The sequence below is a fragment of the Osmerus eperlanus genome, chromosome 14, assembly GCF_963692335.1.
Source record: "Osmerus eperlanus chromosome 14, fOsmEpe2.1, whole genome shotgun sequence".
Classification (NCBI taxonomy): Eukaryota; Metazoa; Chordata; class Actinopteri; order Osmeriformes; family Osmeridae; genus Osmerus; species Osmerus eperlanus.
In genome coordinates, this window is record NC_085031.1 from 5,780,460 (window position 1) to 5,807,936 (window position 27,477).

At 49.8% G+C, this 27,477-nt stretch overlaps 1 protein-coding gene across 2 annotated transcripts; it reads left to right on the forward strand.

Annotated features, from left to right (window-relative positions):
- The first annotated feature begins 691 nt into the window (after positions 1-691).
- Positions 692-27,399, forward strand: ric1 (RIC1 homolog, RAB6A GEF complex partner 1). Of its 2 annotated transcripts, none has more exons than XM_062477833.1 (26): positions 692-1,258; positions 10,129-10,236; positions 16,049-16,128; positions 16,960-17,067; positions 17,913-18,055; positions 18,291-18,427; positions 18,585-18,676; positions 19,138-19,226; positions 19,710-19,854; positions 20,096-20,144; positions 20,351-20,515; positions 20,734-20,943; positions 21,060-21,098; positions 21,206-21,316; positions 21,452-21,541; positions 21,706-21,866; positions 21,970-22,108; positions 22,225-22,341; positions 22,466-23,185; positions 23,388-23,546; positions 23,743-23,879; positions 24,012-24,304; positions 24,429-24,626; positions 24,774-24,951; positions 25,060-25,248; positions 25,342-27,399. In XM_062477833.1, the coding sequence occupies exons 1-26, from the start codon at positions 1,118-1,120 to the stop codon at positions 25,649-25,651; spliced, it is 4,308 nt and encodes a 1,435-aa protein (XP_062333817.1). In that variant the 5' UTR covers positions 692-1,117; the 3' UTR covers positions 25,652-27,399. The 2 variants fall into 2 exon arrangements, with proteins under 2 accessions (XP_062333817.1, XP_062333818.1); XM_062477834.1 differs by having other exon boundaries at positions 18,588-18,676.
- Positions 27,400-27,477: the final 78 nt, after the last annotated feature.

The window sequence follows — 27,477 nt, forward strand, 5'->3', positions numbered from 1 at the left end:
GCAACAATAATATACATTTACATTTAGTAGACGCTCTTATCCAGAGTGACTTACAGTAAGTACAGGGACATTCCCTCGAGGCAAGTAGGGTGAAGTGCCTTGCCCAAGGACACAACGTCATTTGGCACGGCTAGGAATCGAACTGGCAACCTTCAGATTACTAGCCCGATCCCTAACCGCTCAGCCACCTGACAACCCTAATATAATTCACAGCGAGTAGCCTACAAGTAGTTAAATCAGTTACAACTAACCAATAAGTGCAACAAACTAACATCTTTAGCAAAAGCTAATGTAGACAGTACAGCAAGTAGCTAGAACAGTATAGACCGGTGAAACACTCACATTTCCACAAACATTTCATACTTAATATTTTCCGAAAGTAAAATAACAGGTTAAAATATGTTTTATGCAATTAAACAATGACAATATTGCAAAGTAAAGAACAACCCACAATTTGCATACAACATTATATGAAGAACACAGATTGATTACAAAATAAAATTATAAGCTGAGCCTTCACAAAAAATAAAAACGTACTACTAGATTAAAATACAAAACCGGTTTCTGTATACATTTCTTTCTCGTTTTTACATTTCTCCACCAGAGAGCAGCATCTTTCTCCAGGAGAAAACGTCAGACGTCAACATCACGCGCATACTGGGAGAGGGGGGCTCTTTCGGATAGCGAATCAGATTGAGGATAAATAGAATCAGTAAAGATGGCGGCGGCGAGGGACACCGTAAAGAAAATTGGATGCTTCACCGTTATTATACACAGACATTGTTCCTTCAGATAGCTAAATATCCATATTAATAATAACATAAAGAAGCAACTGACAAATTGTCTAACAAATTGTGCTGCGTGGCGTGATGGTCGCAGCGCTGGGAGCGCCAGCGATTTGTTTTAGAGAAGACCAAGTGACAGCTCAGTTCTGTGCCTAGTCTACCAGAAATGGAATAGCACAACATTGGGATCGCAAAGAGATCTTACTGGGGATTGATAAAAAATAATTTTCATGGTCGAATTGGGCATACGATCTCTTCAGTTTAGGGAATATAGCCATTGAACTGGCCCAGTCGCGACACAGCCAGTGTCGAAGTGGGTTGACTCGGTCGTCATGTATTTTTTAACTGGCTGGCCGCGGAGGCTACTTTGTCCGCTAAAAAGTGAAGAAGAGCCGTTTCATATTCAACCAAGCTCACATAGGTTTTACTTTGCAGTGCTATCGGAGACACAACTCAGCATTTGGTTCAGTCGGGTAAGTGAAAGTCGAGGAATAAGTGATGTCTGAAGAGTGAGTCTAGCTAGTTAGCTTCTTAGCATGAGCCCCGTCTACTCGGCACTTTGCCGCGTCACCGAGTTTTTAAGCTAGCAATGGTAAATGGTTCTCCCACGGCATGGTGGGTTTACCACCAGGCTGTCTTGCTAGCAGAACATTAGCAATTTACACAAAGTAATATCTGACTATCCAGTTAAATGTGTTTTTATGAACACCAACTTAACATGTCACTGGCATTTTTTGTAGGTGTTTGCTAGCTAACTAGCAAGGTCAGGATTAGAAGTTTCAGACTAAGCAATATCAGTCAGTTTGTGACGAGCTTGTCTTACTGGTGTGTATCGGTAAACAAAGGTTAACATGATCTAACTAAAAATTGCATTTTTTTCGGTGTAAGAATGGGGAGAAACAGTGAGCCGTGGAGTATTATCAGTGCTAAAACCATTACACAACTAGGCTATGTGTAAACTCGCTGGCAAGTTCAGCGTACATCGGATAATTTAGAAATCTCAAGACTCGTGTTTCTTTAGTATTGGCCTCATTTTCAGAAACAGTGAGGAGTCATCCTCTCAGACGCCGTAACCTGTTGAATCCCGTTCTGAACCATAGGTAGCTCATTGGGCACTTCACACTTATCAAGCTGCTTAAAAGGAAACCACCTCCGGTTCTCTCTTGTCCTCACCAGTCTGAACTGGAGACGAATTGGCCACTTATCGGCTATTTAGCTACTTGATGACACGTTGTTTAAGAAGTTAAAAGAAGAACGCAAGTGAAAGAGTCAATCAAGCCTGATCGTCTAGCAAGGCTTGTGCAGTAAGCTATATGTAAGCTTCGTTTAGTTTATAGACAGATTGTGCTGTATAGACGGTGTCGATTATAGATAGAGCACTCCTAGGCCTTGAATGGATGCCTGTATACTCTCATTGTTTATCCCCCCTGCCCTGAAGGATGTGTCCCATAGTCCTTCCTGCCTTTCTTGCCTTGAGACTACCATCAGGAAGTAGGGACCCTATCCTCCTCACAGGAATGTGGCTGTTTCTCCCTCCTTCCTCAGGCCCTAACAGCTGCACTATTACTTAACTCCCATCCAAACACTGGCTCCAAAACCTGGCCTCAGATGCACTTGTGAGAGATCTTTAAGAATGTGACAAGTACAACATATCATTGATTTCTGGAATATTATCTTCAGGTTTATATTTTGTCCTGTCCAATCTGTGAGAGGTGTTATTGTCATGTCTGAGCTGTGTGTGCAGAGTTGGGTTTAATGCTGGAAATTCTTCTCTCTGCAGATTGTGTCCATGTGTTTGCCAGGGCCTCGTACGAGCACATATACAAGCAGATCTATAAATCACCTAGACAGCTTAGACTGACTAGAACACACTGATCCATGTAATGCAAAGATTGGGGAATCTTCACCGTGCTTAAGGCTGAAGTTAATGTTGCATGTGCCGTTCAGTTCTAGTTTTTTAGGGTTGAATGTAGGGGCGCTAGACTTAACCCTTGTGCTGCCTTCGGGTCACATGACCCAAAGGTTCATAACGAACCACCGTTGTGTTTACCCAATTTTACCCAATACAAAAACAAATAAAAATTATTTTCTTTTAACCATTGCAATGTGGGGGGTCTGAGACAGCCCGACAGTTAAAATAAAATGCTTCACTTTGTTTTTGTAGGAGGTAAATCTGTCGCAATACGACGGTGGGTCACAATGACTGATGGGTCAGAATGACCCGAAGATAACACAAGGGTTAAAGCTCTACTGGGGCACAGGCCCCATTCTCAAATCCCTTTGTTTTGTTTTTTTCCCAAGCTTGCTGCGCACAAGAGTGTGTGACACAATGCACTATACAAACTTCCCTTGCTTAGCCCACTATACAGTTCAGGGATGTAAGTTTGATATCAGCTTTGGCAGGAACATTTATAGTTAATGAGAATTTTCTTCACAATAATTTGAGAGCAAATAAAGTTTTTTGAGCTTCATGTAATATAATACGTTGGACTCATGTTATTATGTTTGAGTCCAAATAAGGTGATCGGTAGACCTACTATTTAGAAACTTTCTTCAGTTTCGTGATGTTTTCTTATTACTTTCAATTCTGACTTGCGTGCCGACACCTGGACTTCTGTGTGCACGCTGCAGTGGATATTATAGCCCAGTGTTTCCCCTACCATTATATTAGGGGGGCGCCCCACCCCCCCAACGGCCCCCCCTGCCCCCCCTGGAAGGTCAAGTTAATTTAGTAAAAAAAAATAAAAAATCACAAAATAAGTAATTTAAGGTTACCTTTCCGATAAAACAGGTCTATAGCTTGCTCTTTTATTAAACAAACTAAATGGTCTTATGTTATTTATCTTATTTTCACGATGGCATGTCATTTCTGTCGACATGCCCCCCCCCCCTCTGCAAGCACGCATCAGTTTGTGTTTTAGGTAAAACTGCATGCGCCCCAGTAAAAAGTCTCAGACTCAAAAGACCATTAAAGATGCCTGTAGTGTCTGTCCAGGGAGTGAGTCATATAGTGGAGTACGAAGGCCAGGAAACAGCCTGTAGACTTCCATTCTCCAACAGTCTTTTATGAGGAATGTCCTAACTTGAACTGTTTGAGAATTGATATTGTTTCCTGTCCATCTACTAGTTTTCCACATCTCCTCTGCTAGTGCCTGCTGTGTTCTTTCATCAGTAACCCCTTTAAAATAAAATAAAATAAAAAAAACGATAAACTGAGCTATACCCATCCTCTACCACTGAGCTATACCCATCCTCTCTCTACCACTGAGCTTTACCCAACCTCTCTCTACCACTGAGCTATACCCATCCTCTCTACCACTGAGCTATACCCATCCTCTCTCTACCACTGAGCTATACCCATCCTCTCTCTACCACTGAGCTATACCCATCCTCTCTACCACTGAGCTATACCCATCCTCTCTACCACTGAGCTATACCCATCCTCTCTACCACTAACCTATACCCATCCTCTCTCTACCACTAACCTATACCCATCCTCTCTACCACTGAGCTATACCCATCCTCTCTACAACTGAGCTATACCCATCCTCTCTCTACCACTGAGCTATACCCATCCTCTCTACCACTGAGCTATACCCATCCTCTCTCTACCACTGAGCTATACCCATCCTCTCTCTACAACTGAGCTATACCCATCCTCTCTCTACCACTGAGCTATACCCATCCTCTCTCTACCACTGAGCTATACCCATCCTCTCTCTACCACTGAGCTATACCCATCCTCTCTCTACAACTGAGCTATACCCATCCTCTCTCTACCACTAACCTATACCCATCCTCTCTCTACCACTGAGCTATACCCATCCTCTCTCTACAACTGAGCTATACCCATCCTCTCTCTACCACTAACCTATACCCATCCTCTCTCTACCACTGAGCTATACCCATCCTCTCTCTACCACTAACCTATACCCATCCTCTCTCTACCACTGAGCTATACCCATCCTCTCTCTACAACTGAGCTATACCCATCCTCTCTCTACCACTAACCTATACCCATCCTCTCTCTACCACTGAGCTATACCCATCCTCTCTCTACCACTAACCTATACCCATCCTCTCTCTACCACTGAGCTATACCCATCCTCTTATCCATTCTAGTCCTGTCTCTGTCTGCTTACAGGGAAACAGGCTGTGTGGGCTGGAGGTAAGAAGGGGACAGGATATGCGGGTGGGCTAGGTTTCCAATAGACACGGCATGCGGCAGTACCAGGGAAGTGTTGGGTGTCAAGTCCAAAACTGAAAGCAACTTACAATCCAGCTTCTAGGCCAGCCAGGGGCCTGTAAGGACCTGTCTAATGACTGTTTCCCATTCTCTGTGGATGCCACTGCACAAAGACTCACCTTGAGTCATGAATTTGGAAGAAGCGCAAAAAATGGCGGTGAAGTTGTTTTCTGTTTCTTAAAGAGTAGCTCAGAGTTCAAGTAGGGCGTCTCAGTGACCGTGTTCCATCCTTTTAGAGAGACAGAAGCAGGAACTGCTAGTCCCCAAGACTGGGTATTGTAGTCTCAAAGCTTAACCATATTTCCTCTCTCACTACTCTGTGTATGTATTGTCTTTCGCAGAGAGAGGTGTACTAAGGTTCCAGAAGCCCAGGGGCCTCATGTATAAACGTTGCGTACGCACAAAAAGCTTGCGTACGCTGGTTTTCACGCACACGGTCTGATGTATAAAAATGTACTTGACGTGAGAATGTGTGGACCGTCCGCAAAGTCTTGTCTGGCTCTGTAACGTGGCGAATTCTAACTGAAAAGTGCCGAAACTCACCAAACATTACAAAATACATTTTCCACTACACTGGAAACTGTCATACGTCTATGCCGTTGACTATTCAAAAAAACATAAAAATAAAAGTTTGATCATTAATGTGGATGATCACATCAAAATACCAAAACCCAAACGGGAAATGCTATACTGTTTAATCCGCCACCACTTAATAACTTCTGTTAAACTTGAAGGTGTCAAATGAACGACAAAATCACTCAGGAAATGCATGTCACGCTAACCCTATAGCTGCCATGCTGTTACGATGCGCCACCACTCGTTTCTTCATTTCGAGTTTTACATCGGACCATTTCTTCTTAATTTCTGCCATGGTCCGGTTCTTCGAACCCACAGCATTTACAGCCCTATAATAATAATAATAATAATAATAATTGTATTTGTAATGCACTTTACATTTTGCTAAATCTCAAAGTGCTACAGGTAAAAAAAAGAAAGGGCACAAATAGTGACAGTTTTCCACTCCGCCAACTTTCTTTTGTTGCTAATACCTGATGACAGGCCGACAAACAGGACACATTTTCTCGCCTCCACCTCTATTGTTAGAACCTATATCTCACAGTCTGTGAAATTTTTCTTTTTTGCGTGTTTAGCCATTTTAATTCAGACAAAGAAATGACCTCAGGAGCTCATTTATAGGCCATCTGCATATTCATTTATGGGAGGAGGCAAGGCGGGGTCAGTGGCTCGTTCACGTGCGGTCAATCTCACGTTGATTGTGATTTATAAAGGAAAGGTGCGCAGGACCTGGTGTACGACCGGTTTTATACATGTGAATATTTCTGTGCGTAGGTACTTTTGAAGTTTTGGCCGTACGCCATCTTCTGGTATGAAAGCTGCACAATCTTTTATAGATGAGGCCCCAGGTGTTTAGGCTACACAACGTTATCTTGAACTCATACTTCCGCTCTTGTTGTTATATATGTCAACCGCCCAGCTGCTCCCGAGGAATGTTATCTTGTGTGAAGCTGAAGTCTCACGGCAAGAGAGCCTCACAGACTCCTATACTGGCTTATGAAAATGCTGGCCTACATTTTGGGAGCCCATGCCCTTGGCGGTGCACTGTATGCTAATTAGCTGTATTCCTAGCTGGGACTGTGGTTGAGCTGGACTAGGTTGCGCTGTGGGGGAGGAGGGGAAGTTTAAGAGAGGGGAGAGGGAGGCGGAGAGAAGGAGAGCTGGTGAGAGGAAGGGAGAGGGGACGGGATGGAGGTTTTGGACCAGAGCCTTTCCCCAGTCTTTCCCAAAGTTTTCATCCCCCTTCACCCATAGGCTGTGGTCCTCACTGGGGTAGAGGAGCTGTTATTACTAAAGAGTACAGCATGACCACAGTACCCACCCCCAATCCTCTATCCTCAGGCATTGTTACACTAATACTGACTGACAGACTGTCTGCTCAGGAAGCTGTGTGTTTATGAGAGAGGCCAGGGTAGAGGCCAGGGTAGAGGCCAGGGTAGAGGCCAGGGTAGAGGCCAGGGTAGAGGCCAGGGTAGAGGCCAGGGTAGAGGCCAGGGTAGAGGCCAGGGTAAAGGCCAGAGGTTTGTCTGTATCGTTTGCTGCAGGCTGTGTTTAGTTTCGAGGTTGTGTTTCTATCTCCAGCGTCATTATGGTATCCCTGCATCTCTTTCCACCCCTGCTGTGGTCTCACCCAGGCCACGCATGGGAGCAGAGAGAGAGCTATATCTCCCTTTTCTGCTGGTGTCTCTGGCCTAAGACACGGTCCCCCAGCTCTGAGCTCGCTCTGTCTCTGCTCTCTCTGCGGGCCTCTCCGCAGAGTTCTCCCTGGCACGGTGACGTTTTAATTTTAGCCCCGGGAGGTAAAGGGGAAGAATTTTGGTCAGGTTTCATATTTCACAATGACAGGGCAACACACCCAGGTTAGCCTAGCTCCAACTAAGGCTTCACAATGCCTTCAGACAACTCTTAAATGAGATGGTTTATATCAATCTGGGGCCGTATTCCCAAACATTTTATCTTACCTGTAAGAGTTCTAAATAGTAAAAGTTCTTGGCTAAGTTTCCTCCTAAAACATATTCACAAAGATGTTAAGACAAACTTTTATTGATGTCAACAAGCTTACCAACGATGCCCACAGTGATTGGCTAGTAGGAGATGGATCTCTGTCAATGATGTCATCATAGAAATATTGTAGAATGAGGTATTATGTTGCGATATGTAACATTTTTTAAATACAAATGTTGACATTTTATTGTCTCATGTTATTAGAAGAATGCAACTGTATGCTGGGTTAACAGTAGGCTGGATCTACTGCTGGCTGGGTTAACAGTAGGCTGGATCTACTGCTGGCTGGGTTAACAGTAGGCTGGATCTACTGCTGGCTGGGTTAACTGTATGCTGGGTTAACAGTAGGCTGGATCTACTGCTGGCTGGGTTAACAGTAGGCTGGATCTACTGCTGGCTGGGTTAACTGTATGCTGGGTTAACAGTAGGCTGGATCTACTGCTGGCTGGGTTAACAGTAGGCTGGATCTACTGCTGGCTGGGTTAACAGTAGGCTGGATCTACTGCTGGCTGGGTTAACAGTAGGCTGGATTTACTGCTGGCTGGGTTAACAGTAGGCTGGATCTACTGCTGGCTGGGTTAACAGTAGGCTGGATCTACTGCTGGCTGGGTTAACAGTAGGCTGGATCTACTGCTGGCTGGGTTAACAGTAGGCTGGGTTAACAGTAGGATGCTTGTACAGTAGGATGCTTGTACAGTAGGTTGGATCTACTGTAGGCTGGGTGTGCAGTAGGTTATGTACAGTAGGTTTTGCTGATTTGGAAAAGTTATCTGTGTTAACTTTCAAGAATGCTTTTAAGAAGATTCTCTCAAATTAAAGCAAGCTTACCCCACATACTTGCGAGTGTGTGTGTGTGTGTTTGTCACATATTTCACACCTCACTGTTTCCTGCTACTCCTGTACAGACAGAGCGTAGAGTCTCTTCTGGAATACTGATCTGCTCTATGAGCAGGCAGGCAGACAAACGGATGATCCTATGGTCCGATTAGCGGATTGTTTTCTAATGATGATTACCCTGGAATGGTCCACCTCAGAGTACTTTAGGACAGTGTGTGTGTGTGTGTTTACAGAGAGCAGTAACAGAGCAAGGCTTACGTAATGCCTTTTGGAATTTGGAAGCTCTTCAGTCGCATTGATTATTGTTGGCTGGCAGCAGGTTGCATCAGAGACAAACAACTCTTGCTTTGTTGCTCTCTCCCCCTCTCCATCTCTCTCCCCCTCTCCATCTCTCCCCTCCATCTCTCTCCTCCATCTCTCTCCCCCTCTCCATCTCTCCCCTCCATCTCTCTCCTCCATCTCTCTCCCCCTCTCCATCTCTCTCCCCCTCTCCATCTCTCTCCCCCTCTCCATCTCTCCCCTCCATCTCTCCCCTCCATCTCTCTCCCCCTCTCCATCTCTCCTCCATCTCTCTCCTCCATCTCTCTCCCCCTCTCTCCTCCATCTCTCTCCCCCTCTCCATCTCTCTCCCCCTCTCCATCTCTCTCCCCCTCTCCATCTCTCTCCCCCTCTCCATCTCTCCCCTCCATCTCTCCCCTCCATCTCTCTCCCCCTCTCCATCTCTCTTCTCCATCTCTCTCCCCCTCTCCATCTCTCCCCTCCATCTCTCTCCCCCTCTCCATCTCTCTCCCCCTCTCCATCTCTCTCCTCCATCTCTCTCCCCCTCTCCATCTCTCTCCCCCTCTCCATCTCTCCCCTCCATCTCTCTCCCCCTCTCCATCTCTCCCCTCCATCTCTCTCCCCCTCTCCATCTCTCCCCCTCCATCTCTCCCTCTCTCTCCACCCTCCATCTCTCTCTCCCCCCTCCATCTCTCTCCCCCTCCATCTCTCCCTCCCCCCCTCTCCATCTCTCCCCACTCCATCTCTCTCTCCCCTCTCCATCTCTCCCCACTCCATCTCTCTCTCCCCTCTCCATCTCTCCCCTCTCCATCTCTCTCCCCCTCCATCTCTCCCTCCCCCTCTCTCCCCCTCTCCATCTCTCCATCTCTCTCTCCCCCTCTCTCTATCCCCCTCTCTCTCTTTCCCTCCCCCTCTCTCTCTCCCCCTCCATCTCTCCCTCCCCCATCTCTCCCATTCTCCCTCCCCCCTCTCTCCCCCTCCATCTCTCCCTCCCCCATCTCTCCCATTCTCCCTCCCCCCTCTCTCCCCCTCTCCATGTCTCCCTCCACCGTCTCTCTGTGTAGAATGCAGTGTGTGGCACCTGTTCTCCTGTGCAGACATGACCTGACAAGCTGACCGGCGCATTACACTTATATGGAATGTACCTCTGAAGTCCATGACCTGTTTAAAACGTCCGTCCCCCCACCACCACACACACCCTTGCAGCTAACAACATGCTGCAGTGATTTATATATTCCCTCTTTTCTGTGTGCTCTGACTGCCTAGCCTAGCCTACATACAGGGATATAGGGCTTCTTCTGGAACTCTCTCTCCTGGGCTCACAACTAAAGCTTAGGCCTTTTGTAATGCAGGACGAAAATGCTCATCTCACTTGGTTCTCTCCCCCTCCTTCTCCCCCAGCCCAGTGTTCTGGTCGTCAGCTACATCGAGTCGTCCAAGGCGGCAGCCCAGTTTGGATTCTACCAGCAGGCAGAATGGAAACCAGACGACTCCATGGTGGCTGTGGCTGTGAGTTGGCCGTCTTTCTCTTTCTATTTCACTCTCTCTGCCTCTTTTTATCTCTGTTTCTCTCCCTCTCTCTCTCTGGCTCGCTCTCTTTCTTGCGGTCTCCCTTTCTCTCTCTTTCTCTCCCTGTGTCTTTCTCTTTCCCTCCCTATGTCTCTGTCTTTCCCTCTCTTTCTGTTCTTTCTTCCCCCCTCCCTCGTGGCCCTTTCGTGATCCTTGCAGACTGTTGTTGTCTAGTCCTGTGGTTCACATGGTCACATGGTCACATGGTCACATGGTCCTCCTCCCTCTCTCTCTCCTCCACCTGGGGAAGGTTCAGGGAGTCCAGCAGGGTCATTACGGCCTCCTCCTCCTCCTCCTCCTCCTCCTCCTCCTCCTCCTCCTCCTCCTCCTCTGCCGTCTACAGTGTCTCACAGTATAGACAGAAATGACATGCCGTCGTGTAAATAAGATAAATAACACACGGCCATTTAGTTTGTTTAATAAAAGAGCAAGCTATACACCTGTTTTATAGGAAAGGTAACCTGAAATGACTTATTTTGTGATCGGGCGCTATATATAAAATTAAAATACGTTTATTTTTTTATTTTTTACTTGACCTTCCAGGGGGGGCGAGGGGTGCCGGTGCGCCCCCCTAATATAATGGTAGGGGAAACACTGGTATAGATGTCTACAGTATATCTCACAGTATAGATGTCTACAGTATAGATGTCTAACAGTATCTCACAGTATAGGGGTGTCATTATCAGTTCCTCAGTTAAAGAAAGAAGAATCCTTTAATTGATCTCAGTTAGTGGATCCCACACGCGTGTGCAGGGAGCGGCGGACATGCCCGGTGTTCACCGCGGAACTTCCCCTCTGCCCATCACCCATTCTGCCATCCTTCCTCCCAGGAGCAGTGGTCAGACACACCAGTAGGCAGGTCCAAGGGGCTCACCCCTGTCTTGGCCTGTCCAGCAGAATCTCATGAAGGGTCTTGTTTTGACTCGGACTGAGAGTGTACTGTTTAGCACCTCTGGTAATGATTAGCTGAGTGGTGCTTGATAGTGGGCCTGCTTATCTCTGTTGTAGGGTCTCTTCTCTGTCACACAATGTTCCTACTTGGCAGGGAGGAGAGAGCTCTCTGTGACATCACAGCTGATAGCTACCTCAGTCTCTCCAGTTAGCTTGTACTTTACCCTCAACGATGGAAGGGTAGGGGGAATCAAAGTGAAGTGAACCATGTTTGGGGCCATGCCAGGCTCAGATACAGCAGGGTGGAATACTGATAGTAGTGTCTGGAATGGTGAAGTTCTAAACCCGGAGTTGTCAAAGAGTCTGTCTCGTCCTGTGTTCCATCTGGAGAAGGTCTCGGGACTCTGGTGTCCGAGAGTCCCCATCTGCTCGGGCCTGGTGGTGTCTGACCACACTGGTGTCGGACCTGGCCATGTGTTTGTGGTGGAGGAGGAGGATGTGTGAAATGACAAGTGTTCTTCCGTCTCTCCGCTCTGGTCTGGCCTAACTAAAGCATGGTTGCCCAGGCAACAGTCTGTAGCAGAGAGGAGAGGAGGCCTTGGTGAAACCAAGCATTTGCAGTAATCGAATAGGTGTAGACACACACACACTCTCCACATTCAGCACTCTCACAATCAGCACCATTTCCACAGATAACACATAGCCAAGTACTCCAATGTATCAGTTAGTACATAGCTACAGTTAGGTCCATAAATATTTGGACATTGACACAATTTTCATCATTTTGGCTCTGTATATCACCACAATGGATTTGAAATGAAACAATCAAGATGTGCTTTAAGTGCAGACTTTCAGCTTTAATTTCAGGGTATTTACATCCAAATCAGGTGAACGGTGTAGGAATTACAACACATTTTATATGTGCCCCCCCCCTTTTTAAGGGACCAAAAATAATTGGACAAACTAACATAATCATAAATCTAATTGTCACTTTTAATACTTGGTTGCAAATCCTTTGCAGTCAATGACAGCCTGAAGTCTGGAACCCATAGACGTCACCAGACGCTGGGTTTCGTCCCTGGTGATGCTCTGCCAGGCCTCTACTGCAACTGTCTTCAGTTCCTGCTTGTTCTTGGGGCATTTTCCCTTCAGTTTTGTCTTTAGCAAGTGAAATGCATGCTCAATTGGATTTAGGTCAGGTGATTGACTTGGCCATTGCAGAACATTCCACTTCTTTGCCTTAAAAAACTCTTTGGTTGCTTTCGCAGTATGCTTCGGGTCATTGTCCATCTGCACTGTGAAGCGCCGTCCTATGAGTTCTGAAGCATTTGGCTGAATCTGAGGAGATAATATTGCCAGAAACACTTCATAATTCATCCTACTGCTTTTGTCAGCAGTCACATCATCGATAAATACAAGGGAACCAGTTCCATTGGCAGCCATACATGCCCACGCCATAACACTACCTCCACCATGCTTCACTGATGAGGTGGTATGCTTTGGATCATGAGCAGTTCCTTCCCTTCTCCATACTCTTCTCTTCCCATCATTCTGGTACAAGTTGATCTTGGTCTCATCTGTCCATAGGATGTTGTTCCAGAACTGTACAGGGTCTTTTAGATGTTTTTTGGCAAACTCTAATCTGGTCTTCCTGTTTTTGAGACTCACCAATGGTTTACATCTTGTGGTGAACCCTCTGTATTTACTCTGGTGAAGTCTTCTCTTAATTTTTGACTTTGACACAGATACGCCTACCTCCTGGAGAGTGTTCTTGATCTGGCCAACTGTTGTGAAGGGGTTTTTCTTCACCAGGGAAAGAATTCTTCTGTCATCCACCACAGTTGTTTTCCGTGGTCTTCCAGGTCTTTTGGTGTTGCTGAGCTCACCAGTGCGTTCTTTCTTTTTAAGAATGTACCAAACAGTTGATTTGGATACACCTAATGTTTTTGCTATCTCTCTGATAGGTTTGTTTTGATTTTTCAGCCTAACGATGGCTTGCTTCACTGATGGTGACAGCTCTTTGGACTTCATATTGAGAGTTGACAGCCACTGATTCCAAACACAAATACCATACTTGAAATGAACTCTAGACCTTTTATCTGCTCCTTTTCAATGAAATAACGAACTCCCATGAGGGAATAACATACACCTGGCCATGGAACAGCTGAGCAGCCAATTGTCCAATTACTTTTGGTCCCTTAAAAAGGGGGGGGCCACATATAAAATGTATTGTAATTCCTACACCGTTCACCTGATTTGGATGTAAATACCCTGAAATTAAAGCTGAAAGTCTGCACTTAAAGCACATCTTGATTGTTTCATTTCAAATCCATTGTGCTGGTATACAGAGCCAAAATGATGAAAATGGTGTCAATGTCCAAATATTTATGGACCTAACTGTACATAGTCCACCTGGGACAGCTAGTACAGAGTAAAGGAGGACTGGAGGCAGTGAGAGAGGAGTGAGAGAGGAGTGAGAGAGGAGTGAGAGAGGAGTGAGAGAGGAGTGAGAGAGGAGTGAGAGAGAGACTTGTGGAAGTCAGGAGGGGGCCTCTGGTAGTAGAGGATTAGTGAAGTCTAAAAGGATCTAGCAGCCTCGGCTATTCTCAGAGACGAAAGGGGGGAGGGAGAGAGAGAGAGCGAGAACGAAGGAAGAGCGAGCGGGATTCTGTGGGAAGAGAGGGTCAGAGGGAGATGAAAAGAGAGTTGGATCCTCGTGGTGTATGTATGTTAAACATTAGGCAGGCAGGCAGACACATCCTTAAGAGTCCAGAAAAGCAACACCATAGAATCCATATTATCACGCCTCAACTGTGCGTGCTGTGCTTTGCTGTACTGTGTGTGTTTGGGCCTGTCAGTGTGCAACTCCAGTGCTGATGAGTTTAGCAGACGCCAGTTACAGATCCTCCCTCTGTGTCCTCCAACCATCCCAGTTCACATGCTGTTTTCTAGGATAGCTGCTCTCTCTACATTACATTTACATTTATTCATTTAGCAGACGCTTTTATCCAAAGCGACTTCCAAGAGAGAGCTTTACAAAGTGCATAGGTCACTGATCATAACAACGAGATAGCCACAAAACATTGCGAGTAGCCAAAACATGGAGCACACATTGTGAACAACCAAAATAAGTGCCAAAGGGAAGAACCATAAGAGCATGTAGTTAAACAAGTTACAATTAAACAACATGAACTGCTATAAGTGCAAGTGTACCTGTGGAAAAAAGCAAGCAACAATAATAAAAACAATATATCACAGCGAGTACAAAAATGTAAGTCAGTTACCACTAACCACAAGAGCAACAAGTCTCTAAGCAAGAGTCATTGTGATCCTTGAGGAAACTAACATCGGGTCAAGCGAACCATTCCTAAGTACCGTTGTACTCCCGGAACAAGTGCGTCTTGAGCCTTTTCTTGAAGGTGGAGAGACAGTCAGTGTCTCTGATGGAGGTGGGGAGTTGATTCCACCACTGGGGGGCCAGACAGGAGAAGAGCTTGTGTTGGGACCGGGCGGTCTTGAGCGGTGGGACCACCAGGCGGTTGTCTGAAGAAGACCGTAGGTGACGGGTGGGGGTGTAAGGCTGCAGGAGAGACTTGATGTAGACGGGTGCAGTCCCGTTCACTGCTCGGAAGGTCAATACCAGGGTCTTGAATCTGATACGGGCCATGATAGGTAGCCAGTGGAGAGCAGTCTCTCTCTCTCTCTCTCTCTCTCTCTCTCTCTCTCTCTCTCTCTCTCTCTCCTTCCTCTCTCTCTCTCTCTCTCCTTCCTCTCTCTCTCTCTCTCCTTCTCTCTCTCTCTCTCTCCTTCCTCTCTCTCTCTCTCCTTCCTCTCTCTCTCCTCCTTCCTCTCTCTCTCTCTCTCCTTCCTCTCTCTCTCTCTCTCCTTCCTCTCTCTCTCTCCTTCCTCCCTCTCTCTCTCTCCTTCCTCTCTCTCTCCTTTCTCTCTCTCCTTCCTCTCTCTCTCTCTCCTTCCTCTCTCTCTCTCTCCTTCCTCTCTCTCTCTCCTTCCTCCCTCTCTCTCTCTCCTTCCTCTCTCTCTCTCCTTTCTCTCTCTCTCCTTCCTCTCTCTCTCTCTCCTTCCTCCCTCTCTCTCTCTCCTTCCTCTCTCTCTCTCTCTCTCTCTCTCTCTCTCTCTCTCTCTCTCTCTCTCTCTCTCTCTCTCTCTCTCTCCTTTCTCTCTCTCTCTCTCTCTCCTTTCTCTCTCTCTCTCTCTCTCTCCTTCCTCTCTCTCTCTCTCTCTCTCTCTCTCTCTTATACACACACATTCTGTCAGCTCTTGTCCTTTCTCTCTGTGCAGTCAAATGTACACAGCAGGTGTGTGTGTGTCTGTGTGTGCGCGTCAGGTCCCCCAGTCAGTCCTAGCTCGTGTTGTGTGTGACCTGGTGTGGACCTGTACAGACGTCAGAGGGTACAGCAGCACACACATCAGATACATGGTGACATGGGTGTGTCTAATGGCAGGCTTAGGATTGAGAAGGATTATATCGTAGTTCTAAATGTGTTTAACACAAGGAACCCACAACATGGACCTCTCCAATAGAGCTGCTGTGACTAATGTACATTTACATTAAGTCATTTAACAGTCGCTCTTATCCAGAGCGACTTACAGTAAGTACAGGGAAATTCCCCCCGAGACAAGTAGGGTGAAGTGCCTTGCAAACCGGCAACCTTCTGACTAATAGCCGATTCCCTAACCGCTCAGTCATCTGACCCCCTGTAGGTGTGTGTGTCTGTGTGTGTGTGTGTGTGTGTGTGTGTGTGCTGGGCAGCAGACGGCAGGATGGAATAACACCTGACACACCGTCCTCATGAATTATTTCTTTTTGTCTCTCTCGCTCTCGCTCTCTCGCTCTCTCCAGGCTGCCAATGGATACGTCCTCCTGTTTGATGTGATTGGAGGAGGGGAGGACCGGTATCTCTACGAACCAGTCTACCCCAAGTGAGTGTTTACACACACACACACTTTACAATAGAAGTGAAAAGGTTAAAGTTGGAAGGTCAGTTATGTGACCCTATGCCCTGCTGCTGTCCTCAGTACTGTGGGTTAGCGAGAAACACACACACACACACACACACACACAGAGAAGTGGAAATGCACATGCAGACAGACACACAGGTAATGCTGCCATTTGACTCCTTTGGTTTGACCACAAAGCCACATCAACCCCAGTGTCAGCGCTCAGCACATTAACATTTAACACACCCGTCTCATGTAACCCACAGGTGTGTGTGTCTGTGTGTGTTTCTTTGTAATACGGACAGCAGTTAGGCGTCATTCAATCTGCTCGAAATCTTCATCTTAATGTTGTGTGTGTGTGTGTGTGTGTGCACAGCCTTTTCTGGCCTGCCTGCCTGCCTGCCTGCACGTATGCATGTGCAATGGCAACAATACACTGTACTATACTATACTGAAGAATGGGGCTTCAAATAGTTGGGTCAACCTTTAGGCCTACTGGGCTCAATCTGAAAGAGGCCTGCTGACCCTGACTTCCTTTCTTTCCTCTCTCTCTGGCTCTCTCTGGCTCTCTCTGGCTCTCTCTGGCTCTCTCTGTCTCTCTCTCTCTCTCTCTCTCTCTCTCTCTCTCTCTCTCTCTCTGTCTGTCTGTCTGTCTGTCTGTCTGTCTGTCTGTCTCACACACACACACACAGACACTCACAGCTCCAACAGGAAGTCTGGCCACGTTACACTCTACTTTGTCAAATCAGTTCCTGAATTCTGCTTGAATAGCCCGTTTAACATGCGTGTGTGTGTGTGTGTGCGCGCTCACAGAGGAAGTCCCCGTGTCAAGGTCACCCCAGGCTACAAGGAGGAGCAGTGTGCCCCAGCACTCAGTCTGGAGATGAAGAAACCTGTGGACCTGGAGGCTCCCATCACCAGGTAGTCTTCACACACACACACACACACACACAGACACACGCTTTCCTCTCCCCCAGCTGAGAAGCAGGCAGGAGATGAGAGGCTCTCCTGCGGCTCCTCCTCCCTGTCTTCCTGTCTCTCTGACATTTCTCTTTTCTCTCGTCTGTCTTGAGAGAGGCAGTTGGTTCTGTCAGTTTGTCCCTTTCAGAGCTCCAGTCCACCCCTCCCTCCATTGTCAATCTCTCTTCCTCTTCCCCACTCTTCCTTTTACTCCTTCGCCCCCCCCCCCTCTCTCTCTCTTCATTCTCATGCCCTGTCATCTTCCTGCTCTCTTGTCTCTCATCTCCCTCATCTCTCTCTGCTGTCAGCCATGCCAGTGAGCAGCAGGTTCATTAGAATGAGCAGGCTGTAGGGATGCAGCTACTGTTACTGTAGGAGCAGAGTGGAGCACATTTAGTGGGCTCTAGAAACGGACAAGACTAGAACCAGGACCAGAACCAGGACTAGAACCAGGACTAGAACCAGGACTAGGACTAGGTCTGCCCCCCCCGACCTTCCTCTCCGTTGGGCCTGAACGACAATGGTCTGCTTTTACATCTCAGTGATAGTTCACGCACATGCGTGCGCACACACACACACACACACACACACACACACACACACACACACACACACAGACAGTGTGTTTGTTTTGTCACATATCTGTGGAGACGTTGAGGCTTGGCACTGCCAGCTGTTCTCACAGCTGGCTGCTTCTCTGCACACACACTTAGAATGACCACACACTAAGAATGACCAAAAATACACAAATTCTGTCAAATGTCTAACTATGTCCCACTCTACTCCCCTCCCCCCCCCCCACCCAGTCTGCAGTCTCTCCAGGAGGACCTGCTGGTGTCCACGGCGGACGGCTATCTCCACATCCTCCACTGGGACGGGGTGTCCAACGGCAGGAAGGCCATCAACCTCTGTACGGTGCCCTTCTCCCTGGACCTGCAGTCTGCCAGAGGTATGGCTGTGTGTGTGTGCCTGTCTGTCTCTCTGCCTGTCTCTCTCTGTCTGTCTGATGATCTCTCTGTTGTATTTGAGCATGTGCTTTTTCTCCCGTGTGTGTGTGTGTGTGTGTGTGTGTGTGTGTGTGTGTGTGTGTGTGTGTGTGTGTGTGTGTGTGTGTGTGTGTGTGTGTGTGTGTGTGTGTGTGTGTGTGTGTGTGTGTGTGTGTGTGTGTGTGTGTGTGTGAGCAGGCGGTCCTTCTCTGGACCTGGAGGGGGCGTACATCAGAGACATGGAGTACTGTGTGACTCTGGACGGCTTCGCAGTGGTGCTGGACGACGGGAGGCTAGGCTTCATCACCTCACTGGCCAGCACCATCACTGCTGATGTGAGGACCAACACACGCCACTATACACACACACACCATTTTTTTTGGAACGTACACACACATTTGAGGGCCTCGGAGAGAGGGAGAGAGAACATGGGGAATCCAGACGAGGAGAGTAGGAGTGTGTGACTGGTGTGCTCTGTGCCGCGTGTCCCAGCAGCTGCAGGGCGTGTGGGCAGCAGATGTGACTGATGGGATGTGTGTGGCCGTCAACAACAAGTACAGACTCATGGCCTTCGGCTGCACCAGGTACGTGTGTGTGTGTGTGTGTGTGGGTGCGCCTTTTTGCACATCTGGTGTGTGAGTTAGAAAGCGTGTGTGTGTTTGTGTGACTGGTGTGTGTGTGTGTGTGCTCGCCAGTCTGATCTCAGGGACTTGTGCACTTTGACATTCTCTCACCTCTCTCGCCCCTTTCTTAGTTCCTTTCTCTTTCACTCTGTGTCATAGTTTGATTATGTCGTATTCACGCATATATACACACACACACACACACACACACACACACACACAAAGACACACTTATCTTGTGTCTGAATAGCAGTTTACCTGCTCAATTCATTTACCTATTAATATTCTTATGTAGCAGATAGCTGGCTTAATCCTGTGTGTGTGTGTGTGTGTGTGTGTGTGTGGTAGAGATGGCAACCAAACAGAGACAGAAGCCTGATTGACAGATGAGAAACCTGACTCCTCTCTCTCTCTCTCGTTAGTGGGTCAGTGTTAGTGTACATGATTGACACCACTACAGGATCCATGCAACTGTCTCACAAACTGGAGCTCACCGCCAAACACTATCCAGGTAGGAGTCACTGCCCCCTGTAGGTCACCGACACGCCTACATCTAAGATGTACTTCTTTCTTTAACAATAACATCACAGAGAGATCGCGGACAGACAGCAACAGCAGGTTAAGCTGTCCTCCCAGTGAGTCTGTGTAACACTTTGAGTGATGTTGTTCCTCTCAGACTGTGGGACACTTCCGCCACCCAGTGGCTAGGGGTGGAATAACGGCAGATATCAACAGATTTTGCTTTAAGTTCTCATTTGTTCTGATGCTCAGTCAAACTCTAACATAGATTTTTTTTTTGTAAGTCGGCAAACATGTTTAGATAACATTTCTGATAACTTCCTGCAGTTGAAGTCAGTGAAGTCATATTTTGGATCTTTAACCAGTCTCTCCCTAGATATGTTGATGTTTTGTGCATTGACTTACCTGCTGGCTGCATATTCATATTACATGAAGAACTATTGATTTGATGACTGTTGTTTTCTAACTTGTTTAGACTCGTACAACAAGACTGGTGCGGTCAAATTGATCCGCTGGTCGCCTGACTGCAGCGTAGTCATGGTGACCTGGGAGTGTGGCGGCCTGTCACTGTGGAGCGTGTTCGGAGCTCACCTCATCTGTACGCTGGGGGAGGACTTCACGTGAGGAGACACACACACACGCATGCACTCACAGACACACACACACGCATGCACTCACAGACAGACACACACACACGCATGCACTCACAGACACACACACACGCATGCACTCACAGACACACACACACACACACACGCATGCACTCACAGACACACACACACACATGCACTCACAGAGACACACACACCCATGTACACACAGAAAGACACTCACCCTCTCTATCCTCACTATCGTCTGCAGGTATCAATCAGACGGAACAAAGAAAGACCCTATTAAGATCAGCTCTATGGTGAGAACCTGCACACACACACACACACACACACACACACACACACACACACACACACACACACACACACACACACACACACACACTCACACACCCTTGCAGCTAAGGAGTGATTGATACATTCCCTCTTCACTGTGTGCTCTGACGGCCTAGCCTAGTGTTTGTTTTGTGACGATGCCTCCCTGACTGGTGCTGGTTCTCTGCAGAGCTGGGGGGCAGAGGGCTACCACCTGTGGGTGATTCCTACCAGGGGGGCGGGGCCTGGGGAGGAGTCGGGGGAGGAGATGTCTGCGGCCCCGCCCCCCTCCCAGCAGGCAGGCATCCTGCAGTTCCCCTTCATCAAGAGCGCCCTGACTGTTAACCCCTGCACGGTGAGCCCCCCCCCCCCCCCCCCCCCCCCCCCCCCCCCACACACACACACTCAAGAGCGAGCTTAGGAACAGGATACTGTGTACACACCACACATACATGTTTACACACGCCTGCCTACACGGATAAAAGCGGTGTACCGCTATGCACACACACTCGACGAGTGTGTAAACAGTTGATACGGGTGCTTATCATGGTTCCTGTCCCTGACTCCACGTAGAGTAACCAGGAGCATGTGCTGCTGCATGGAGAAGACCGCCTCCTCCTGACCTGCGGTGACCCCACGCAGGCTGCCAGCGCCTCCGAGCACCCCCACCCCCACCCGCAGGACAGCAGCCCCCCCCACCAGCCCCCCCCCGCCCCCTCCCCGTCATCGCTCTCTCAGGGACTCAGCACTTTACTGGGACACAAGCACTGGCATGTTGTCCAGGTGAGGACGCCGTCCCCCACACGCACACACACGCACACACACACGCACACACGCACACGCGCGCGCTCTCAAAGCGAGCGAAGCACCAACCCGACCCTGTGTGTTCTCCCCTGCAGATCCACAGCACATACCTAGAGAGCAACTGGCCCATACGGGTGAGTGAGGTCACTGTTGTTTAACCTACCTGTCTGTTAACATGTCCTCTGACAGTCTGCTAACCTGTGTGTGTGTGTGTGTGTTTGAACCCTCTGTGTGTCTCCAGTTTGCAGCGATCGACACGGCGGGCCAGTGCATGGCAGTGGCAGGGAGGCGGGGCTTTGCACATTACTCCCTCCACACCAGGAAGTGGAAGCTGTTTGGAAACATCACTCAGGTACCACCTGGCTCTCTGAGGGAAGGAGGGAGGGAGAGATGGGGATAAGAATTGTGCGTGCGTGTACCAAGGTTAACCTATATGTGTGTGTACCAAGGTTAACCTGTGTGTGTGTGTGTGTGTGTGTGTCTCCAGGAGCAGAGCATGACGGTGACTGGAGGGCTGTCCTGGTGGAACGACTTTCTTGTTGTTGCCTGTTACAACTTCATCGACCGGCAGGAGGAGGTTAGTCCGGTCGCTCCTGAGAGATCCAGCTCTCCTGAATGTCCAAGACTGCGTTTCACTTACCGATTGACTGGCAGTCTGGAAGCTCAATAGAAATGGGCTGTTGGCCTTTATTAATTGACAAGGAGAGTTGTGCATCAGTGTATTGATGATCTCTCCCCCAGTTGAGACTGTACCTGCGGTCGTCTAACCTGGACAACGCCTTCGCCTCCACCACCAAGCTGCACTGTGACTCCCTGCTGCTCAACGTGTTCCGGGACATGGTGATCCTCTTCAGAGCCGACTGCTGCATCTGCCTGTACAGGCTGGAGAGGAGGCAGGACGGGTAGGACACACACACACGTGCACTAAGGAACCTGCACACACACACACGCACACAAGGGCACGCACACAAACACGTGAACCCTCTCTCTCCCCCCCCTGTCCAGTCCTAACCTGTGGGCCAGCGTGGAGCTGCTGCAGGAGGTGTCCATGACGCGCTACATCCCTCACCCTGCCCTGGTGGTGTCTGTCACCCTCACCTCCGTACGCACCGAGACCGGCATCTCTCTCAAGGCCCCACAGCAGGTACACACACACGCTGTCTCTCGCTGTCTCTCGCTGTCTCTCTCGCTGTCTCTCACCCACACCCACACACAGTACTGATCTCCCTGTGCCCCCCCCCCCCCCCCCCCCCCCCCCAGGCTGGCATGGCTGAGAGCATCATGTTGAACCTGGCTGGCCAGCTCATCATGTTGCAGAGGGACCGGTCTGGACCCCAGGTACGAGACAAGGAGACCCCCCCCAACCACGAGAAGCTGGTGAGTCCTGGGAAGGGGTGGGAGGGAGGGAGGGAGGAGGAACGATGGATGGAGGGAGGGAGGGGGGTGAATTGATGTCCCGTTTCCTGTGTGGTTCTGACCCCCTCGTCTCCCCCTGGCCCAGCTCCCGTTCTGCCCCCCGGTGGTCCTGGCCCAGTGCGTTGAGAACGTGTGGACCACGTGCCGCAGCAACCGCAAGAAGCGCCACCTGCTGGAGGCACTGTGGCTGTCGTGCGGCGAGGCGGGCATGAAGGTGTGGCTGCCGCTGTTCCCCCGCGACCACCGCAAGCCGCACTCCTTCCTGTCGCGGCGCATCATGCTGCCGTTCCACATCAACATCTACCCGCTGGCCGTGCTGTTCGAGGACGCGCTCGTCCTGGGCGCCAGCAACGAGACGGTGCCGTACGACGGGCTGCAGGGCCGGCGGGCGCCCCTGGAGGCGCTGTTCCCCTACTGCACGGTGGAGCGCACCTCCCAGATCTACCTGCACCACATCCTGAGGCAGCTGCTGGTGAGGAACCTGGGCGAGCAGGCCCTGCTGCTGGCCCAGTCCTGCGCCTCGCTGCCCTACTTCCCCCACGTCATGGAGCTCATGGTCCACGTGGTCCTGGAGGAGGAGGCCACGTCGCGGGAGCCCATCCCCGACCCCCTGCTGCCCACCGTGGCCAAGTTCATCACCGAGTTCCCCCTATTCCTCCAGACCATCGTGCACTGCGCCCGCAAGACCGAGTACGCGCTCTGGAACTACTTGTTTGCCGCCGTCGGCAACCCCAAAGACCTGTTTGAGGAGTGTCTGATGGCGCAGGACCTCGACACGGCCGCCTCCTATCTCATCATCCTGCAGGTGGGCACTGACACGGTCACTCACACGGTCACTCACACGGTCACTCACCTGGGTTTTGGGTGCCCGTATGGCTGGGTAAACCTGCCCCTGGTTACTTCCCAGGACACACACTGGTATAGTTGTGTAAAGGCTCTTGCTGTGTTGTAGCGGTGGGAGAAGCTGTGGTCCTGAGCTGGACCGTGACGTTCTTGTGTGTCCGCAGAACATGGAGGTTCCTGCCGTGAGCCGGCAGCACGCCACGCTGCTCTTCAACACGGCGCTGGAGCACGGCAAGTGGGACCTCTGCCGTAACATGATCCGCTTCCTCAAGGCCATTGGCTCGGGGGAGATGGAGACCCCGCCCCCGACGCCCACCACTCAGGTAAATGGATGAGCTGTCCTATCAGCATGGCCGTGTAGGGTGGCTTGTATTTTTGATTTTTTTTTGCCGTCCGCTAACATTCTTGTTCAATGGGACATCAGCCGGTGGTTGTGCAACAGGAAATGTTACCACGGTAACAGAATAGACCTCCTGTAGTCTTTGGCCCTCATAGCTGTGCATGCGTGTGTGTCTCCAGGAGCCCAGCTCTACAGGAGGGTTTGAGTTCTTTCGTAACCGCAGCATCAGTCTGTCTCAGTCAGCTGACGGCCTCGCCGCCGGCAAGTTCAGCCTGCAGAAGACCTACAGCATGCCCTCAGGACCCTGCGCTAAAGGGTGAGACACACACACAGTCGTCGTGGTAGAGCACTGAAATAAAGGCTGGAGTAAGAAAATGCCACCCCCCTTCCCCTCCTCACCTCTCCTCTCTTCTCCCCCCCACTTCTCCCCACCCTCTCCTTTCTCCAGGGCTGATAGGTGGAGCAAGGAGGAGAGTGCAGAGAACATGTACATAGACATGATGTTGTGGCGCCACGCCCGCCACCTGCTGGAGCAGGTGCGCCTCAAAGACCTGGGCTGCTTCTCCGCCCAGCTGGGCTTCGAGCTGATTGGCTGGCTGTGCCGCGAGCGCACGCGCGTGGCCCGCGTCGACGACTTTGTCACCGCCCTCAAGCGCCTGCACAGGGACTTCCTGTGGCCGTTTCCGGTCATCCCGGCGTGCTCTCTGAGCTCGCCGCTCAAGAACGGACGCTGCCGCGGGGGTGAGGAGGGGACAGGTGGTGGAGGAGGGATGGTAGAGAGACATGTCATTCTCAGACTCTCTAAACAGTGTGTGTGTGTGTGTGTGTGTGTGTGTGTGTGTGTGTGTGTGTGTGATCCCTCCAGTCCTGAGCTCGCGCTTGCTGAAGTCCCAGTCGGCCGACAGCCTGGTGAACAGTGACATGGACACGGCGCCCCCACAGTCCGCGCGGCGCAACCACGCCTGGCTGGACGCCATGGGGGCGGAGCCTAAGGAGACGGACTCCAGCTCCTCCCACAGCCCCCAGACACACGAGGCCTTCCTGTCGCCGCTCATGGGTAAAGGTGAGTGTGTTCCGTCCTCACACTCGAGACCTGTCAACAGGCAGGCACACCAGCCAGCAAACACGCTCATGAACCAGTCAGTCAGCAACTCTCTCAATCACACTCCTTCTGTTTCTTTACGCTCTCGCTCTCTCTCTCTCTCTCCAGCGGAGGATTGCAGTATCGGCTCTGCTACAGACCTGACAGAGACCAGCTCAGTGGTGGATGGGGATTGGACGATGGTGGATGAGAACCTGACGTCCCTGTGCCTCAGCCAGGCGGAGCTAGAACACATCTCCATGGAGCTGGCCAATAAGGGCCCTCACAAGTCCCAGGTGCAGCTCAGGTAAGAGCTGTGTGTGTTCAGTGAGGGTTGGGGCAGCACTGAGGGAAAGGTGCGTGCATGTGCGTGTGTGTGAGAGAAAGTTCTCACTCTTGTGTCCCTGTCCGGCAGGTACCTCCTGCATGTCTTCATGGAGGCGGGGTGTCTGGAGTGGTGTGTTGTGATTGGTCTGATCCTACGCGAAGCCAGCGTGATCCAGCAGGTGATTGGCTTCCTGGACAGTCCTGAGGTTCCTGCCGAGACCGTCCAGGGAGTCCGCAGCGGTCTGCTGGCCGTAGATGCCTGGGCCTCCACTGATTGGTCAGTCTCTCTCCCATCTCTCCCTCGTTACCGTACCAGATTCATGTTGTAGGTGTTTACTAAACATGACCCCCCCTGTGGCCCCCCCTGCAGCCTGGGCTACAAGCCCTTCCTCAGCCTCATCCGGCCCCAGCTGCAGCAGCTGATGGAGGTGGTGGTGGAGCAGGTGCAGCCGGAGGTCTTCCAGCCCGCCAACCCCTCCAAGCTGGGGGCGGAAGGGGGGATCCCGACCCCCCGGGCGGCAGAGGACAGCCTGATTCGAGGGGGGGCCTCTGGCCTGGGCATGGCCCTCCCCTCCATGGACCCCCCCGGAGCCTTCCCCAGACCAGCCGAGGACAGGCCCCTGGAGGAGCAGGTGGAGCAGGTTAACGAGGAGGGGGCCTATGACTGCACCCTGTCCTGACCTTTGTGACCGGGGTGGGGTGGTCAGGGGTCACTGGTGGAGAGACATGGGGATTTGACGAGGACACCTCCAATTGGCTTTTGGGGTTTGGCTGACTGACAGGAAAATTGACTGCAGATCAATTTTGTGGTGAATGAATGCAGAGATTGCGTGTGCGCGTCTGAGTTCTTCTTCTGTGGTTCTTCAGGGCAGTATTATCCACTTGTAAGACGTCTGGCCGTCTGATTTCCACAGACAGACAGCTGGATGGGACAGTCGTACCCACACGTGAGAGAGAGAGAGAGAGGTCGAGAGAGAAGGAAGTGGTCTCATATATTTCATACCTCATATTGAACAACGGTTTTAGGATATTTTGGGATAGCTTTGTCATGTCCTGGTGTTCTTTCGAAAAGCCTTCATCCTTGACCCATTAACCCCCCCCCCCCCCCTCCTCCCAACACACACACACACACCACCCACCCAGCACACCAGGCGTCCAGCTCTGACAGAGTCCTGTCCAATTTCAGCACAGTGTGTGTGTGTGTGTTCAGCATCAGTACATGAATAGGGTTGTCAAGACGATACTAAAACATTGGTGCATAAAACAACAATGACATAGGCGCGTGTCTGCGGATTCAGACTACAGACACCATTAGGTATGATTATGATTCCCGTTTCCCCGGCTACCATGTCGCCGTGGTTCCGTGGACACCATTCTTAGTCTCCACTACAGACTACAAACATGGTGCCCTCTTCAAGTCCATCAGTATTAAATTGTGCAATTTTGAAATGTAGTTTTATCATGTATTTTCTCCTTCTATGGTTTTAGTCTTTGTTTTTAAATTGACAAAAGAAAGGACTTTTCTCAGACTTGATTCTCCATTTGGTTGTTTTATCAAGCTGTCACTTTCATGTTTTTGGACCAAAATGTATTGAGTGTAAATCAGGATTCAGAGCTGAGTGACGTTTTTGTTGTTATTTTTTGCTCTTTCTCTGATTTGCGGTCATTTTAGAGATGACATTGTCAGGTTAGAAACATACTCTTTATGGCCCTGACCGAACACCGTCAATCAATCAAACTGATATTCAGCTTGATCGATGGATCACCTAGCTTTAATATTGCTCATTTCCTGCCAGTCCAGAGTTTCTCTCAGCATATGCATGGGTCAGGAGGGACCAGTCAGGGCCTCACAGCAGACGGCAGCACAACTACGGAACCAGATAACCAAAGACTCACGGACCAGCGACCGTCTCTGGTTCTCTAGTCGTCTAGTCAGAGATGGGTGAGGCTGGGCGGACCGGAGCACTTCTTTGTGATATGGAAAGGACCGGAGGTTCCAGCGAAGCGCCCTGCTAGGTGAGGAGGAGGAGCCGTGTTCCTCAGCCTGTCCTGTAGGACCGGCTCATGAGCGCTGGCTTACAAGCAGCCATTTAGTCTTTTTTTTTTTTTTGTCTGTTCCTGTCCTGTCAGACGTTTGGAAGTGTGGTACTATCTTCACTATCACTATTCACCTGTCCTAGATCACCCCCTGGGAGTTAGTGGTTTGGGGCGGGGGGGGGGTTTGGTTTAGGACGAACGCCCTCCGATCATGTCAGTATCGGCTCCCCCGTGTTCTGAAGACAAAGATAGAGACACGAGGAGCACATCTTCAATGCAGTGTACAGATAGCCTCTCTCCCTAGTACGGTTATGGCCTTTTCTACTCATGTATCGGTTTTCTATTTGATTTTTTTTCTCCTTGTAAATAAAGATCAATAAATTATTTTCTAAAGCGACCCTGCCTCGGTGTGTTCATCTTTCCCCTCGCACGGTGCAGCTGCTGATGAAGAGGACGAGGCGGGGTTTAG

Coding starts and splice junctions, on each gene's coding strand:
- ric1 (XM_062477833.1), top strand. CDS start 1,118: ATGTATTTTTTAACTGGCTGGCCGCGGAGGCTACTTTGTCCGCTAAAA. Junction 18,428..18,584: donor CCAGCACCATCACTGCTGAT/GTGAGGACCAAC, acceptor CGCGTGTCCCAG/CAGCTGCAGGGCGTGTGGGC. Junction 22,342..22,465: donor CCCCCAACCACGAGAAGCTG/GTGAGTCCTGGG, acceptor CCCCTGGCCCAG/CTCCCGTTCTGCCCCCCGGT.